Source organism: Polypterus senegalus, chromosome 13, assembly GCF_016835505.1.
Source record: "Polypterus senegalus isolate Bchr_013 chromosome 13, ASM1683550v1, whole genome shotgun sequence".
In the NCBI taxonomy this organism is placed as follows: domain Eukaryota; kingdom Metazoa; phylum Chordata; class Cladistia; order Polypteriformes; family Polypteridae; genus Polypterus; species Polypterus senegalus.
The window spans coordinates 161641224-161658721 of record NC_053166.1 but is presented as its reverse complement, the minus strand read 5'-3'; the positions used below and the strand labels follow the sequence as shown (position 1 = coordinate 161658721).

General features: G+C 45.8%; 1 protein-coding gene across 3 annotated transcripts in view; it reads left to right on the top strand.

Annotated features, from left to right (window-relative positions):
* Nucleotides 1–17498, top strand: part of ift140 (intraflagellar transport 140 homolog (Chlamydomonas)) — a 116850-nt gene that overhangs the window by 15245 nt on the left and 84107 nt on the right. For all 3 annotated transcript variants that reach the window (XM_039776167.1, XM_039776168.1, XM_039776166.1), the window contains exons 5-8: nucleotides 3044–3186; nucleotides 7736–7911; nucleotides 10211–10302; nucleotides 13004–13110. In XM_039776167.1, coding sequence (XP_039632101.1) covers nucleotides 3044–3186; nucleotides 7736–7911; nucleotides 10211–10302; nucleotides 13004–13110 — 518 coding nt within the window. The remainder of the gene's footprint in view (nucleotides 1–3043; nucleotides 3187–7735; nucleotides 7912–10210; nucleotides 10303–13003; nucleotides 13111–17498) is intronic.

Sequence of the window (17498 nt, the reverse complement as noted above, 5' to 3'; positions counted from 1 at the left end):
ACAAATGAGGACAATTCTCTGTTGATGCCAGAAGATGGTGGAAGAAGTACCCAAGGGCATTTATTAAAAACACTCAAAGCAAAAGCAAAACCAACAAAAGTGTCAATTGTGCAGTGTTCTAAAAACCGTTCATAAATAAATCCAATGAAAAGTGGGGATTAAAAAAAAAATCAATAAATCCGTTAAAAGTGCAGACAAACTTCCCGATCTCAGCCCACCTTCTTCTCATTCTCTCCAGCTCACCCATTGCTCGCGTAGCCAGCGGAGACTTGGCAGCCATGAGCTCCATTATGCCGAGCCCTGTCTTGACTGCCTCCGGACATCGTAGCCAGATAGTCCAAGGTGGGCTCTCCTCCCTCCTTCCTTCGCGCTCACTTGGTCTCACCTCGGAAGCCTAGGGAGGTCACTTGCCTTGCTCGCCACACTCCATCCGAATATTCAGTGGGGTGAACTAGCCCCTAGAGCGCCACAGCCAACTCGTACTGCTTCCTCCTTCCAGGTGGTCAGATCATCGCCAAGACTGCCTTTCACGTCTTTTAACCGCTTTCTTTCCATTTGATCTTTTTCCTTTTCTTTTTCCACCCGCTTTCCTTGTGCTGGCCCGTATATTAATACACACACGTCCCCGTGGGCGCAGCGCCTTAATCACACGCCGCAGGAAGCCAATGAAGCAATTGAGAACATGGATGCGACTCACCCCAACTACCTCATTAACTCCCCGCAGTTGTGCAGTCGCGCACATGGAGAGTGACACGGCTTTATGGATTTAAAACCTGGCCCCCTGCGGACCCGCTATACCAAAGCCCCCAGGACTGTAGTGTCACTTATCATTTTTCCTTTGCTGGCACACAAGATGGTAGAATGCCTGTGCCTGATCCACGTGATTACTGTGCCCCTTGGTTACCTCCGCTCGGGGCTTAGCGACACCCACATTTGACGGTTGCTGCTTAGGGGGCTAACGCTTGACCTCGGTCATTTTGCCTTTTTACGTGCACGTAATTGCACCGCAGTAAACCTTCAGGTGACCAATTTCAGCAGGCATGTCACGGCGGCTCGGTCATGCAGTGCCACATGCATCATCTTCACTATTGGTGTCCAAAGTCTAATGACCAGTTCACGTTGTCACCATTGTGACTTGAGTCAACGAACGGTTCAGTTTCAGTTTGTTCTAAACTTAGCTTTACAGCTTCTCGCTTACATGCCGTCGTGTTTTGTGTGGAGGCTCCACCCCACTCATGAATATTAATGAGTTAAATTAGCGTGGCTGAAAACATAGGAATATTCTGGATTTGTTGCAGCACAATGTTAATTTTTATCCACTAGATGGCAGCAGAATACACTTCTGAGAGTTTTTGGCTCAACACTGTTAGGTGGACCGTTACACGTCACCCAGAGTCTGCCTCGGGCTTAACCGTAGTTACATAGAATTACAAGCCTGAGTCGGGTAAGGCATCCACAACCCTCAAATGTAAAACTGCAATGTTATTTTTCATTGTCTTTTACAAAGGATGTTTATTGTTTTATTTGATGTTTTATTTTTGTAAATGCAGAGTGTGCTTCCTGTTGCTCTTACTTCCACCGAGAACATCGATATGTTGATGATGGGTGTGTGTCTGTCTGTCTGTCTGTGTGTGTGTCAGAGTTTCTTGAGGACGGTCCACAGTTAAAACAGCTGGACGGATAAACACCAAAGTCGAAACTTGAGCCTGTTATGAGACGACGAGGTGCTGGTTAGTTTATGAGCCAAATCGTGCGAGAGAAAGAGGCCCTCGAGAGCAGGGGTCCCCAATTCCGGTCCTGGCTGCAGGTTTGCCATCTTTCTTAATTACTGGCCAGTTTATGCTGCTAATGAACTTCTTTTGCCTTCATTTTAAATGACTTGATTCAGACCCGTGAATTGTTTTTTTTGTTACCTTAATTAGCAGCCAAACGATAATGAGACACAAAATGAGCCGACACACGACCACCAAACCCTGCGTCCATCACGCAATATCTGAAAATAAAGAAAGGTGAAGATCTCCATAAGGCTGATCTGCAAAACATTTTGATCGTGTTCTTGGAAAAAACAGAAAATCGACAGTTCTGGAAACGTCTGCTGTGGCAAAATGAGAGTGGCAACAGGCCATGGACCTGAATAACGGGCTTAGTTCACAGCAAGAATCGGCTTCTCATTAAGACAGCAGTAGGAGTTTGAGAGCCCCAGTGTAGCTGGTCATCTGCTGGCTCGCTTTATATCTCACTTGAAGGAAGAACAGAATCAATTCAGAGGACTGAGTCCTCAAAAACAGGCCTAATAAAATGAAGAGTAAAGGAGTTAATTAGCAGTGAAAACTGATTAGGGAGAGGGTTAGGATGAAAACCTGCCAACTCTGCGGCCCACCAGGATTAGAGTTGGAACCCCCAAATACCGGAATTCTTCTCGTCAATTACTACGACCAGAAAGATCAACGTCAGAGTGGCGAATAATTACTGAACGGTTTGGGTAACTTGGCTCCGAGGGTGCAGAGCCCACTGACGCTCGCGTCCACATTTTTGAATTCCTCACCTGCTGTTTGCTGCCATTATGAGTTCCTGACATTTCCAGTAGCTTTGCTGTCCAAACCCATTTGGAGTTAAATATTCAAAAGCACTTTACTCAGTCAAATGCCTGTTTGAAATCTATAAAGTGTTTGTGTCGAGGCTTATGTCACCTCAAGGTGCTTTTCAAAAACACACAAAGCGAATCAACACGCCCGTCCCTATTAATTAGGATTTTTCTCCCACGGTAGGTGAGACGTACTGCAGATTTTGGTGTAAAAATTCATTTATAATGTTTGAGTACAAGCGGGTTTAGACAGAACTGTTGGGCTAAACTGGGACCCTTTTATTGACACCTTACGTATGTCAGCACCTTTTAATGGGTTTCCATTCTGGGCAGATCATACTGGCTTGTTCCCAGTGCTGAATGCACAAACGGTTAACTGTTTAGCAGAGGGGTCAGTAGCCTTTCTGAATTTTGCCCTTTTTTCCCAAAGCGCCTCACAAGTTGGTCTCTTTGTTTCAGGGATTTGGTGAAGCTGGCTCGTGCGGCCGTGAGCGGTGACGAGAACGCTTTGGACATGTTCAACTGGAAGAAGACCAGTAAGGGAGGCCAAAACAAGACGGCTTTGCAAGATGCCCTGACTGTCTTCGTCAGCTCCGATGATGGTAAATACTTCAAAATAGAAGAAAGTGTGTGTCTGTCTGTCTGTCTATCTATACAGTCCAACGCCTGTCTGTCCGTTTTTCACGAGAGAACTACTTAACGGATTTAGTTTGGGGTTTTTTTCTTTCTTTTCTTTAATTTGCTTGAACATTCCGGTTGATTTTGTGACCTCTCTCTCATCGTGCTCAGTATCAGAGTTCACTTACAGGAGCGAGATATTCGTGGGAATCCGAGAGGGGAGGGGGAGCTGGGCGGGGCGGGGCCATCCTCACTCACACGCCAGCCTCCGTTTGAGTTGCTGTACCTCTCGCCACCTGTTGGAGCGCACCTTCCCTCCACTTAGCTAGTGTTACCTGTTTGTTTGTCCTGTTTCACTGCTATGTGGGCGGAGCCATGGGGGGACAGCAAGAGAGAGAGAGAGATAGAGAGAGAGATAGAGAGAGAGATATAGATCGATAGAGAGAGATATAGATAGAGAGAGATAGATATAGATAGAGAGAGAGAGAGATAGATCGATAGAGAGAGATAAAGATCGATAGAGAGAGATAGATATAGATCGATAGAGAGAGATAGATATAGATCGATAGATGGAGATAGAGATAGATCGATAGATAGAGATAGATCGATAGATAGAGATAGATATAGATAGAGAGAGAGAGATATAGATAGAGAGAGATAGATATAGATCAAGAGAGAGAGAGAGATATAGATCGATAGAGAGAGATAGATATAGATAGAGATAGATATAGATAGAGAGAGAGAGAGATAGATCGATAGAGAGAGATAAAGATCGATAGAGAGAGATAGATATAGATCGATAGATGGAGATAGAGATAGATCGATAGATAGAGATAGATCGATAGATAGAGATAGATCGATAGATAGAGATAGATATAGATAGATAGAGATAGATATAGATAGAGAGAGATAGATATAGATAGAGAGAGAGAGAGATATAGATCGATAGATAGAGATAGATAGAGAGAGATAGATATAGATAGAGAGAGAGAGATATAGATCGATAGAGAGAGAGATATAGATAGATATGTATAAATCTAGATACAGGCAGTCCCCGGGTTACGTACACGATACGGACTGTAGGTTTGTACTTAAGTTGTATTTGTTTGTAAGTTGGAACAGGTCCATTGTTTTATTAAATGCTATTGTTGACCGACTGTAACCAAGTGCTCTGCCAATGAATGATGGAGTGTCACCTTTCTCTGACTATTTTCAATGGTGATGGTTTTTCTCTTCTTTCCTGTATCACCAGCACTTGCATCAGATTTGTGTTTCAGAGACATTCTTGAAGGGTGAAAATGAGCTCTTCAGCACAGCACTGTACACGCTATCACAGCAGGAAGGCACCCGTCGTCAACACGTCTGATGTACTGACGAGAGACGACTTCCTGATTTGTGCGTCACAGAACAAGCAGGCTTGCTATTGAGAATGAATGGGGGCAGCGAATGGGCGGGTTCATCACCAGCCCACCACACAGTCACCTCCACTACACTATGCTGCCTGCAGCGTCCGCCCACCGAGAACGAACACGTTGCGGCCAAAGGCGGGTAGTGAATCACCCCCATTCAACAGGCAGCCATCCGAGGCATACTACAATGCCACAATGCGCCCTCAATGGCCTCCATTCACCCACAACCGGATCAACGCTTGCAGCATTATCAGCCACCCACCGAGAACGAACGGGGCAGCCGTGCGTGCTGGGTGGGTAGTGAAACGCCCCCCTCCGCTTCATCCAGCCTGCGTCCAGTCAGGAGCAGTAGCTGTGGTGGCGTAGTGGGCGGGCAGCGAACCATCGTCCTGCACAGGAGTGATAGCTGTGGCCCCGGTGACTATGGACCACGGGTCACCACTTGCTGCTGGGACCCACCCGAGGGAGACTACACTGCGTGAGCAGTGAAATCGCCCCCCTCCAGCCACCACTTGCAGCGTCCCCAGGCCAAAGATGACAGAGTGGCAGCTACTGAGGCGCATGCGTCACAGCTGCCGCCCCATTCATAAGTCGTAGGTTGGATGTCCATAACCTGGGGACTACCTGTATGTAGTGTGGAGACCGACCCGGACACAGACAGGTGGACATCGTAGGTTCACCCTCAACACGTTTATTATACATCATTATAATTATAAGTGCACAAACCCCAAAAGTCCCCCAAAGTCCTGGCCAAGACCAAAAGGCCTCACTTTCTCTTCAGGCCGCCTCCTTGCCTCCTCCAGAGACCTCGTCCTCTTCCACCCGACTCAAGTCATTGTATGAAGGGAGGCGGCCCCTTTTATACTCCCCCGAATGTGCTCCAGGTGTGTCCCGGCAATCTTCCACCGCCATGCCCCAGTGTGGCGGTAATGCCAGCTGTATCCCCGGAAGCACTTCGGGTGTCCCTGCTCCTCTGCCTCCCAGCACTTCCAGGTGTGGTGGAAGTGCTGAGGTCCAGGGCTCCAAAGGCACAGCGGTGACCACGGGCCCCTACAGGGTTGAGCTTCAAAGCTCTGTACCCATGGCCCCCAAAGGTACCAGGGCGGTCACCCCCACATGGTCTGGGGAAGGCATAAGCCCTCCTCCAGTCCTCCCGGGCGTCCCAGCCGGGTCGCCCCACCAGCCATCTGCGACGATACATAGATATAGATAGATAGTCAGATATACTGTAGATATACAAGGTGTGATCAGAAAGTACGGTGAATGTTGATGCAGAGCGCCATCCAAGAACAACGCAAAACAGTTGAGTGCTGGTTCTGACAGGTCCATCCTAGGGCCGGGTTTGTAACGAGTGTCGACTCACTTGATGCTGTCAGCCGATTGTGAGCCACTGTCGAGTTCAAGTGAGTTTTCCAAGTTTGTCGTTAATAATAGATATCGAGCAACGCATTAAAATGAAATTGTGTTTCAAATTGCAAAAAGCTCAGGAAACCCATCAGATGTTAAAATCGGTTTATGGTGACACTGCCCTGACAATTAGGACTGGTTTGATCGATTTCGTAATGGATCTGACTCGGTTGAAGACGAGAAAAAAGATCAGGATGTCCTTCAACATCAATAACCGAGGAAAACTTTGAAGCAGTGTCTTTCTTCATCGTGACAACGCCAAGGGTGGATGCCATCTGAAAGCCCCATATTTGCCCAAACTCTCACAAACACTGAAACTGAATTTTGTGGCCTGGGTCTTCCAGTGAGTTCTTGGCTGCTAACATAAATTACTTTGTGATTCTATTCCTTCACCACAAAACTATACTTTCTACTCTGGAGGATTACAAAGCACTTCCTGACTGGCTCATTTCATTTATTTTAAAACCTTTGTCACTTCCTAGTTTAAAGTGAGTAGCAAATATGTGGCACTGTCATTGTTCTCTTCCTTCTGCATCATGGCCGGCCTGGCCACTGGTACTGGGAGTGCTGTGCAGAGTGGAGGACGAAGACCCTCTGCGATCTTCCCAGTTGATTTTGGGGTCCGTCAGCGGTGTGTTCTGCTCCTACTCTGTTCAATGGTCACAAGGACTGGGTGTTGTGCAGGGTCAGGGGGTCCAGAGGCTGTGAGGGCATCTGTTGGTGCCGAGAGATTCACTGATGTTGACTTTGCTGACGATGCTGCGATCTTCAATGGAGGCTCTGATCGGGGGTCTCGAGAGACTGAGTGAGGAGTCTGAGTGGCTGGGCTTGCGAGGGTCCTGATAAAAACCAAGAGCCAGGCCTTTAATGACCACTTGGGCACAGTGGTCAGCAGTGTGTCTGTTGGAGTGTTGACCTCGTCGAGAAGTTTACTGACCTCAGCAGTGACTTTCATGTGACTCTTCCTATGAAGTCAGTAGACCGATTGGGAGGTCATGAGGTCGCTGGAAAAGGGGGTGTGTGGCACAAAAGGACAAAGTCTTCAGAGTCCTGGTGCTTCCTGTTTGTGAGTCATGGACGCTCTCCAGTGACCTGAGACCAAGACTGGACTTCTTCATGTGTGTCACTTCAGAGGGTCCTTGGGTGCCACTGGTGTGACTTTGTGTTGCTCACGGAGTCCCAAATGAGGCATGTGACCTGCACTGTGAGGGAGCGTCAGTTACGGCACTACGGCCACATGATGTGATTACCCAAGGGTGACCTGGCTCATTGTTGAGGACCTGAGTGGCTGGACCAGGCCAAGGAGGTGCCCATGTAACATCTGGCTGAGGCAGATGGAGGGTAATTTCTGGGGGGTTGCCAACCAGGACCCCGAGCTAATTCGTCGTGTGTTGGGTTGGCGAGTGTGGCAATGTGCTGTACCAGCGCAAGCCCCCTGACCTGACCTGACCTGACCTGATACTACATCTCAATGCTTACGTAGTATGAAAACCATTGAATGGCTTTTATTAATAAGCAAGGAAATTATTTTGCCCGTTTCAGTTAATTGGCAAAAGTAAAAACCCGTGGCTGAGCTGGCATTGCGGCTGATTTAGACGTCTTAATGGCCGTGTTACTCGTAATCATTTGAGATTATCCTGGAAGTCCAGTGTTTTCCTTCCACAGCACCCTAACTGATTCTCACACATGATGCCCTACTTTGTGTTTCCTCCGGCAGGGTCTGTTCATTCCCTTGACGAGAAAGGCAAGAGCTCTGCAGTAGTGAAGTCTGACAGTCCCATCCAGAAGCTCCTCTACCTGGAGGGCCGTGAAGTGCTGGTGTTGATTACACGGACGCTGCTCTTGTCGCAGTACAGTGTCGGACCGGGAGGAGAAACGCAGGAGCTGATGAAGGTGGGTTTAAGATCTGGGCCTGGAGTCCCACTCGGGTTATCCATCTCTAAGGGGTGAGACATATGGAGGCAAAGGTGACCTCGGGGCACTTGAAGTTCACCCTGCATTTCCAGATCCCTGGTGCTGACACGTTTGGCTGCCATCGTCTCCCAGACCTGCGTTTAACATCCCTAACTCAGTGAAACCCCTAAGTTGAGCCCCCCACCTGAACCTATGGGGACAGAAAATATATAAGAGTTGATAAACATTAAAAGAGATGAGCTGATTTATTAAAGCACACAAATCTGTATATGTAAATCATGAGCCATTTGGACGGCTAAAGTGAGTTTCACGACATTTTGCATGAGTGTTGTTCAAATTTATAGGCTAAGGGGGGATTTTAATAGGAGGTGGGCAACTTGGGAAACAGTGCCGATGCAGGGACCACAATTCCCATCAGGCAGCACGAGTGCACTGGGGTGAGGATCTCATCTTCAGCACACACAAACCTTTGTAGCGGCCAAAGAGGAATCTCATCTAGGACCACAGGTATATTATACTGCCAAACGTATTGGGACCCCCCCTCCAAATCATTAAATTCAGGTGGCCCACTCACTTCCATGGCCACAGGTGTGTAACATCAAGTCCCCCTAGGCATGTAGACGGCTTCTACAAACATTTGTGACAGAATGGGTCACTTTCAGGAGAAACTCGGTGAATTCAAGCCTGGTACTGTGATGGGATGCCACCTGTGCAGCAAGTCCATTCGTGACATTTTCTCACTGCTAAATATTCCACGGTCAACTGTCAGTGGTCTTATAACAAAGTGGAAGACATTGCAAACAGCAGCAGCTCTGCCATTGAAGTGGTAGGCCACGTCAAATCACGCATGCCGAGGTGTGCAGAAGTCGCCAACCTTCTGCAGAGTCCATAACTACAGACCCCCAAAAGCTCGAGAACAGTGCAGTGTAGAGAGAGAGAGCTTCATGGAAACCGAGCAGCTGCAGCCAAGCCTGACCTCACCAAGTGCAATGCAGAGTGTCAGATGCAGTGGTGTAAAGCCCACCACACCGCCACTGGACTCTGGAGCAGTGCAGACGTGTCCTCTGTGGTGACGAATCACACGATCTGATGGACGAGTCTGGCCAGGAGAACGGGACTCGTCTGACTGCATTGTGCCAAGTGGAAAGTTTGGATTATGGTGTGGAGTTGGGCTTGGCCCCCTTTGTTCCAGTGAAAGGAACTCTTAATGCTTCAACATACAAAGCCATTTTGGGCAATTTCATGTGCACCAACTTTGTGGGGAGAGTTTGGGGATGGCAACATGACTGGACACACACCAGAGCACAAAGCAGGGTCTGTAAAGACATGGAGGAGCGAGTTTGGTGGGCTGCACAGAGCCCTGATCTCAACCCGGCAGAACACCTTTGGGAGACTGCGAGCGAGCCGGGCCTTCTCGTCCAACATCAGCGCCCGACCTCGCCAGTGCTCTCCTGGTCAGACATTCCCATAAACACACAACCCTACACCTCGTGGAAAAGCCGTCCCAGAGGAGCTGAAGCTGTTAGAGCTGCACAGGGTGGGCCGACTCCATATTGAGAACGGGATGTTATTGAAGTTCACGTGTGTGTAAAGGCAGGCGTCCCAATACTTTTGGCCATATGGTGTTTGTGCAGAGGTTTCTTCTCAAATAATCTGGAAAACAAATTCCAGCATTTCAGGAATGACCTCAGACCTCTGTTAGAAAGAAGACCCCACATTAAAATCCTGATGAGACGGACACACACACACTGCAGTTTCAGTTTGTATTATAACAGCCACACGATGTACTGATCTGAGGCAGGGCAACAACATTTATTTCTGTTGCACATTTCATACAAATAATGAGCTCAGAGTTCTTTACATGATGAAGTACTAGGGTGTTGTACCGTGTTAGCCATTATGAATGTAGAGAAAAGCCAAGCAAGATGACACCTTTTATTGGCGAACTCAAAAGATTACAACATGCAAGCTCTCGAGGCAACTCAGGCCCCTTCTTCAGGCAAGAAGAGAAGAAAGACAAAATCAATAAGAATTAAAATAAGACAACACTCATTAACAGAGAATAAAAGTAAGATACGATGGCCAGGGAGGACAGAAAAAAAAAAAAACTAAAAAAAAATAAAATCTGTAGGGGGTCTGAGGCCACGAGACCATCCAGCCCCCTCTGAGGGCACGAGACTCTTTACTCTTAAAGCCCACCTTAGTACCTCCACCGAATGATGTGTAAGGGTTAGAGTTGAGTTGTCGTGCGTGAACTGATGTGCTCCTCTCTTTACAGGTGAAACTGAGTGGGAAAGGCGGGCAGACGTCTGACATCACCTGGGCAGAGAAAGGCTTACTCATTATGGCTTCTGGAGAAATGGTGATCAGGTACCAACCCGTGAATGAATGTTTATATATATTTATATCTGGTGCCTGGGTGTATTAGTAGAAAGGGCTAAGGAAGAAAACATTTCTGTGCTTTTAAAATGGTGTCCCTGTTGTTATCGCTAGCTGTCCCATCCATCACCCTCACTGCCTCTCTATAGATGTGTCTGCTCTTTTTGGGTCCGATTGGATTCCAGAATTGCGGTAACTCCTGGCATGAGCGCTGACATGTCGTTCTACTGGGATTAATAAAGTATCTATCTATCTATCTATTATATAGTGCCTTTTATATCTATCTATCTATCTATCTATCTATCTATCTATCTATCTATCTATCTATGTATTATATAGTGCCTTTCACTCTATCTATCTATCTATCTATCTATCTATCTATCTATCTATCTATTATATAGTGCCTTTCACTCTATCTATGTATTATATAGTGCCTTTCACTCTATCTATCTATCTATCTATCTATCTATCTATCTATCTATCTATCTATCTATTATATAGTGCCTTTCACTCTATCTATCTATCTATTATATAGTGCCTTTCACTCTATCTATCTATCTATTATATAGTGCCTTTCACTATCTATCTCAAGATGGACAGTTTGTAGTGCTTAAATTATAAAGAAAAGCTGACAAAGCAGGCGTTAAGCAATAAGCCATTGATTCTCCTTTGTGTGTCAGTGAAGCCTCACCCAACGCCCCCCTGCTAAGTGTGGAAGAAATCAAACCCAAGGAAGACAGGAATAGTTCAATCAGTTTGATTTTTATTCAGTCACAGGTGAGTACCTGGATTCTACATTGCGAGGCAGAAGAGCAAAGTTCCATTTTTCGATTGGCTTTTTCTAATTTCTTCATTTTATTTTATTACACCAATGGGCCATCTGTTCTTATTTTTTTAATTTTTTATTCGTCAGATAGACCTTAAAAAGGAAAGATCATCTTTTCTGTGTCAAATAGACGAGGCGTTCCTAAAGAAACTGGAAACCTGTCCTCGGTCAGCTTACTGTACCCGGTCTTATGACAGACGCCTGAGTGAATAACCTGCCGTTAGAGCAAAATGGCTTGGTCACTTATTAACCCTAAGTAGCTTGCAAGCAGTTCATTTTTCTTTCACAGAAGGCACACAATGCCCCTTCTTGTGCCACGGTAGATAGACGCAGCCCATGGCGTGGGCCGGGCAAGTAATGTTCTGCTCTGCTCATTTTGTCGGCCAGTCTGGCTTCAGTCTATTTAGAGGTTTCACTTACTCTGAGCCAGCAGGTGGCTCTGACGTGCAAACTGTAGGACACGGGGTTGAAGCAAACACTGGGACCCCCAGGGTCCAAATTTGGAATTCCGAAGTAGTCTGTCTTGTCCGTATGGTCCTAGAGAGCAAATCTGGTCCAGATTAGTCAAAGAGTGTAGGATTATGTAGGGAACAGACTGACGGCAGACATTCTGTTTAATAAATCTGTAATTGTGGTCTACACGGTCAAGATGCCATGATTATGCACTTACTACTTAAGGAAAGCATTTTATTATAATGTGTGAACCTTTCAGTGGACTCTTCTCACTAAAGGTGGTTTTCCTGCAACAGAACATTCTTACCCATGCGATAATCCACTTGAGGGTCACGTGAGGTGCATGGCACACAAGGCAGCGCCCATTAATGCACACACCAACACATCGACATGCCAACTTAGCTAACCTGTGTGTCTTTGGAGATGTGGGAGCAAAGCCTCTGCAGACCGCGGGAGAACATTCAAATTCCAAACGGACGAAGAACAAGCGCAGGCCGCTGGACCCCTGAGGCTGCAGCACTAACTACTGGGCCGCCATTCCTCCTCCATCATTTGCCTTTTTAAACCTTGAGCTGCCCATCCTCTCTTGGGTGCCCATGAGCCATTTTGTCAGAGCCGTACGCAGAGTGAAAAGGCAAGACAGATGGTGGCAGAATGCATTGCATTTATACTTAAGTTCTAAAACTTCAGTCATTGGACGACTAGAGGCACTGATGCCCACTTCATTTGACTGCAAAATGGATGCCAGGCTTACCATTTCAAATGGCTGGATGGCCCTTGATATGGATGGCAGGATCGGATAGATGAGGAAAAGCCTCTAAATCCGTTGCAGAAGCGAGTGGTCAAAAGGTCTCGTTCAGTCGGATGGGACGGTGAGGGGACGCGTGTTCCAGAACTGAGCTCTCGTTTTAATGCGTCTCGAGAGAAGAGGCTTCATGCCTGAACACAAACTCGCTGAGTAAATTTGCCGGGCCACTGTGCTAAATAGTGAGCCGGGCCTCCGTTTGCTTAATCCAGTTCAGGGTCCCGGTTGTGCAGGGTGTGGGCAGGGGTTTTAATGGTGTCATATTCAGCAGACCCAGCCCTTGATTAGGGTCAGCAGAGAGTGTGGCCCATATCTGTATGCAGCTGCACTCACGTGGGACCAGTTTGGAATCTCCAGTTCATCTGTCCTGCATATCTTTGGGGTCGTTGGATGATGAAACTGAGGACGAGCCCCCACAGACTTGCGGGGAACACGTAAACCTTTCATGGATAACATCCTGATGTGGCATTCAAATCCTAACACTGGATCGATGAGGCAGGAATGTCCACCCTCGTGTTACTGTGCCAATCCCTTGACATAGATAGGCTAAAAAAAAAAATGAGTGTCACTTGACGTCACTTTTTTTTTTTATTAACATTGTTTTGTAGATTGTGGGACCTCGAGAGAGATGAAAACTATGTGCTGTCTCTTGATGAAAATCTGGGCTTTGAAGTAGGGGAGACGTTGAACTGTGTTTCCTATTGTTCTGCCAAAGGTAAGCGTGGCATTGGTTGGGTCTGCGAAATGCATGTGGGGGTCACAGTGCAAACACAGATGCTAAACCAGTGAAGACTACAAATGGCGTACAGACAGTTAAGGGGAAATCCATCTGTCGTTACTCTGAGCTGCATTAACGTGGGCATCGGACACAGGCAGGCAACAACTCTGAATGGGGCGCAGCTCCATCGTAGGCAAATCCTTTTAGCATAATGTGCTTGGCCTGGGGGACACCATATTGGTACTAAGGAGCGGCATTTAGGACAACATCAGTCCAAGTCTGTTTTAGAAATCGGGATACACCCAATACCTCTACATGCTTGGGGATGCCATCCAAAGTTACGTCATTTGAGAATCTCTGGGGGAAAAAAAGACATAAGGGGACTGAAGTAAAGGATAAGGTAGGTGAGGAAAGGCTTCTACAGTGGGATGCAAAAGTTTGGGCAACCTTGTTCATAGTCATTATTATCCTGTATAAATCATTGGTTGTTACGATAAAAAATGTCAGTGAAATCTATCATATAGGAGACACACACGGTGATATTTGAGAAGTGAAATGAAGTTTATTGTAGGGCTGTGCGATATGACCAAAATCTTATATCCCGATATTTCATTTCATATCCCGATATCACGATATAGTACATTTTCTTTGTATTCAGTGAATAGTTTATATAATCACCACTCTTAAATTAAAAAAATCAAAAATGAGAAGTACTCAACTTGTAATTATTTCTGTTCTTTTATTTAGAACATTTGAGCAAATGTTTGACTTTGAATGTAAACATAAAATGTTAATGTATCAAATATAAAACACTTTTCAAAAACAAATTACTAAAGGCCCAATATAAAATACTGCTATATAAAATGCCTGACATAAACAAAATGTGAACTGTAGCAGCAATAACTCTCACAACATATATTAAATATAAAAGGATCAAAGCACTAACAACTAAACTATATAAGGCCAATAAACCCTTTAAACAAAATAAATACAAGTCTAACATTTACTGTCAAAACCAAATGTAAACATTGTACTTCAAACTGTAGCAGCAATAAGGCTTACGACAAAAATATATTAAATATATAATATTAAATATAATATTTTTTAGGCTACATTCTAGTAAAATGTTAATTTGCACATCGTAGTGTGGCAAATCTCCGTTAACGAGTTACAGCTGATCGCCCCGTGCGTGAGACTGGACGGCGCTAACGTGTTGATGCCATCCAGCCCCAAGCACGGGGCAATCCGCAGTAACTCGTTAACGGAGATTTGCCGTGTTAATGCAGTTGTGGCGTAAACGTAATTTTAACAAGATTAACGCTGACAGCAAACGCTGCAGGAAAATTATGCCTTAACCAAATTGTTTTGGTAGCAATTAATCTTCCAAGCTTTTAACATGCTCGTTTAAATAGTACCTTTACAACTGTAATATCCTACGTGGCCTGCCTCTCAGTTGTAAACTCTCTGCATGCTCGCTCACGTGCTTTTTGCGGAGGTGGTAGAAGAGGTTTGTCGTGTTGGAGTCTGTGGTAGCGATCGGTTTGCAGCATAATTTGCACAGTACCGTTTTCTGGTCCGTGTCAGACTCTTCAAATCCAAACCATCTCCATACTACAGAGGTAGCCCCTCGTTTAGGAACAAGGTCCTTCTGTGTGGAGCTACCTGGTGTTGCCTCGTCTTCATCAGCCATGCTAGTGTGTCTGCATCCACGTGGTGGCCATCAAAACAATGAAAAAAATATTGCCGACACCACGAAACAAACGATAGCGTAATGTGCAGCGATAGACGTTTTCATATTGTCATCCTATATATATCGTTATATTGAACAGCCCTAGTTTATTGGATTTACAGAAAGTGTGCCATAATTGTTCAAACAAAATCAGGCAGGTGCAGAAATGTGGGCACCACAAAAAAGAAATGAAATCAATATTTAGTAGATCCGCCTTTTGCAGAAATTACAGCCTCTAAACGCTTCCTGTAGGTTCCAATGAGAGTCTGGATTGTGGTTGAAGGTATTTTGGACCATTCCTCTTTACAAAACATCTCTAGTTCATTCAGGTTTGATGGCTTCCGAGCATGGACAGCTCTCTTTAACTCACACCACAGATTTTCAATTATATTCAGGTCTGGGGACTGAGATGGCCATTCCAGAACGTTGTACTTGTTCCTCTACATGAATGCCTTAGTGGATTTTGAGCAGTGTTTTGGGTCGTTGTCTTGTTGAAAGATCCAGCCCCGGCGCAGCTTCAGCTTTGTCACTGATTCCTGGACATTGGTCTCCAGAATCTGCTGATACTGAGTGGAATCCATGCGTCCCTCAACTTTGACAAGATTCCCAGTCCCTGCACTGGCCACACAGCCCCACAGCATGATGGAACCACCACCATATTTTACTGTAGGTAGCAGGTGTTTTTCTTGGAATGCTGTGTTCTTTTTCCTCCATGCATAACGCCCTTGTTATGCCCAAATAACTCAATTTTAGTTTCATCAGTCCACAGCACCTTATTCCAAAATGAAGCTGGCTTGTCCAAATGTGCTTGAGCAGACCTCAAGCGGCTCTGTTTGTGCTTCCTCTGCATCACTCTCGCATACAGCATCTCCTTGTGTAAAGTGCCAATGGTTGAACGATGCACAGTGACTCCATCTGCTGCAAGATGATGTTGTAGGTCTTTGGTGCTGGTCTGTGGGTTGACTCTGACTGTTCTCACCATTCGTCGCTTCTGTCTGTCCGAAATCTTTCTTGGTCTGCCACTTGAGCCTCTAACTTGAACTGAGCCTGTGGTCTTCCATTTCCTCAATATGTTCCTAACTGTGGACACAGACAGCTTCAATCTCTGGGACAGCTTTCTGTATCCTTCCCCTAAACCATGATGGTGAACAGTCTTGGTCTTCAGGTCATTTGAGAGTTGTTTTGTGACCCCATGTTGCTACTCTTCAGAGAAAAAAAGGAGGAGGGAAACTTACAATTGACCCCTTAAATACTCGGATTCACCTGTGTATGTAGGTCAGGGGTCACTGAGCTTACCAAGCCAATTTGAGTTCCAATAATTAGTTCTAAAAGTTTTGGAATCAATAAAATGACAACGGTGCCCAAATTTATGCACCTGCCTGATTTTGTTTGAACAATTATTGCACACTTTCTGTAAATCCAATAAACTTCATTTCACTTCTCAAATATCACCGTGTGTGTCTCCTGTATGATAGATTTAACTGACATTTTTTATCGTAACAACCAACGATTTATACAGGAAAATAAGGACTATGATCAAGGTGGCCCAGACGTTTGCATCCCACTGTAAATCCGTCGCAGACGCGAGTGGTCGAAAGGTCACGTCCAGTCAGATGGGACGGTGAGGGGATGCGTGTTCCAAAACTGGGCTCTCGTTTTAATGCATCTCGAGAGAAGGGGCTTCATGCGTGAACACACACTCACTGAGCAAATTCTCAGGACCACTGCACTAATAGTGAGCCGGGCCTCCATTTGCTCTCAGGACGGCACTCTGTTCTTTGTGGCACGGATTCCACAAGATGTTACAAACATTTCTTTGACATTGTGGGTCATGCCTGGTGTAGTTTCTGCAGATTTGCACATTCATACTTCTAATCTCCCGTCCCACCACATCCCAATGGTGTTCTACTGGATTCAGATCTGGCAAGTGGGAAGGCCAGCGAAGAACACGGAACTCTTTGTCATATCCGTGAAACCAGTTTGCAGTGTGACGTGGTGCAGTATCATGCCCGTTAGAAGATGGGTAAATTGTGGCCCTGAAATGCTCATAGTCAGCAACAATTATCAGATAGGCTGTGGTATTCAAGTGATGGTCAACGGGCACAAAGTGTGCCAAGCAAACATTCCCTCACACCATTACACCAGCACAAGGCAGGTTGGGCACATGGCTTCATGCTGTGCCTTTGGCACTTTCAAATTTGAATAACTATCCGTCCTCCTTCCTTGTTAATCTTACAGGCAGTGATCTTTAGTGTTCATAACGAAACACACACATTGAAAAGTGATCCTTCGGTGGGTTCCAGAGATGCCAACATCCAGATAGATGACCTGAAACGTTGGCATTTTCTCTGTCTGTCTGGAAGTTTGCAGAATGGAAAGTGAAGGCATAACAGCCGAATAGCCTGAATAGGAAGATTTACTCAAAATCCCGTCAGACCGGGTTACGGCTCGCCTCTCTCGTTACCCCGCATTCGCTTTTCTGGTCTTCCTTCCCATCGTCTTGTTAAAAATGGTCACCCCTGTCTGATGAGTCAGCTTGCCAGTAGTTTCTCGTGTTTCTCCTGTCTTATCATTTGCATCCTCTGGGCACCTTTGGAAGCCATCGTTTCTCTTTGTGAATTTTTACTTCTCATTCACTTTAATTCCCGCTGGGTTA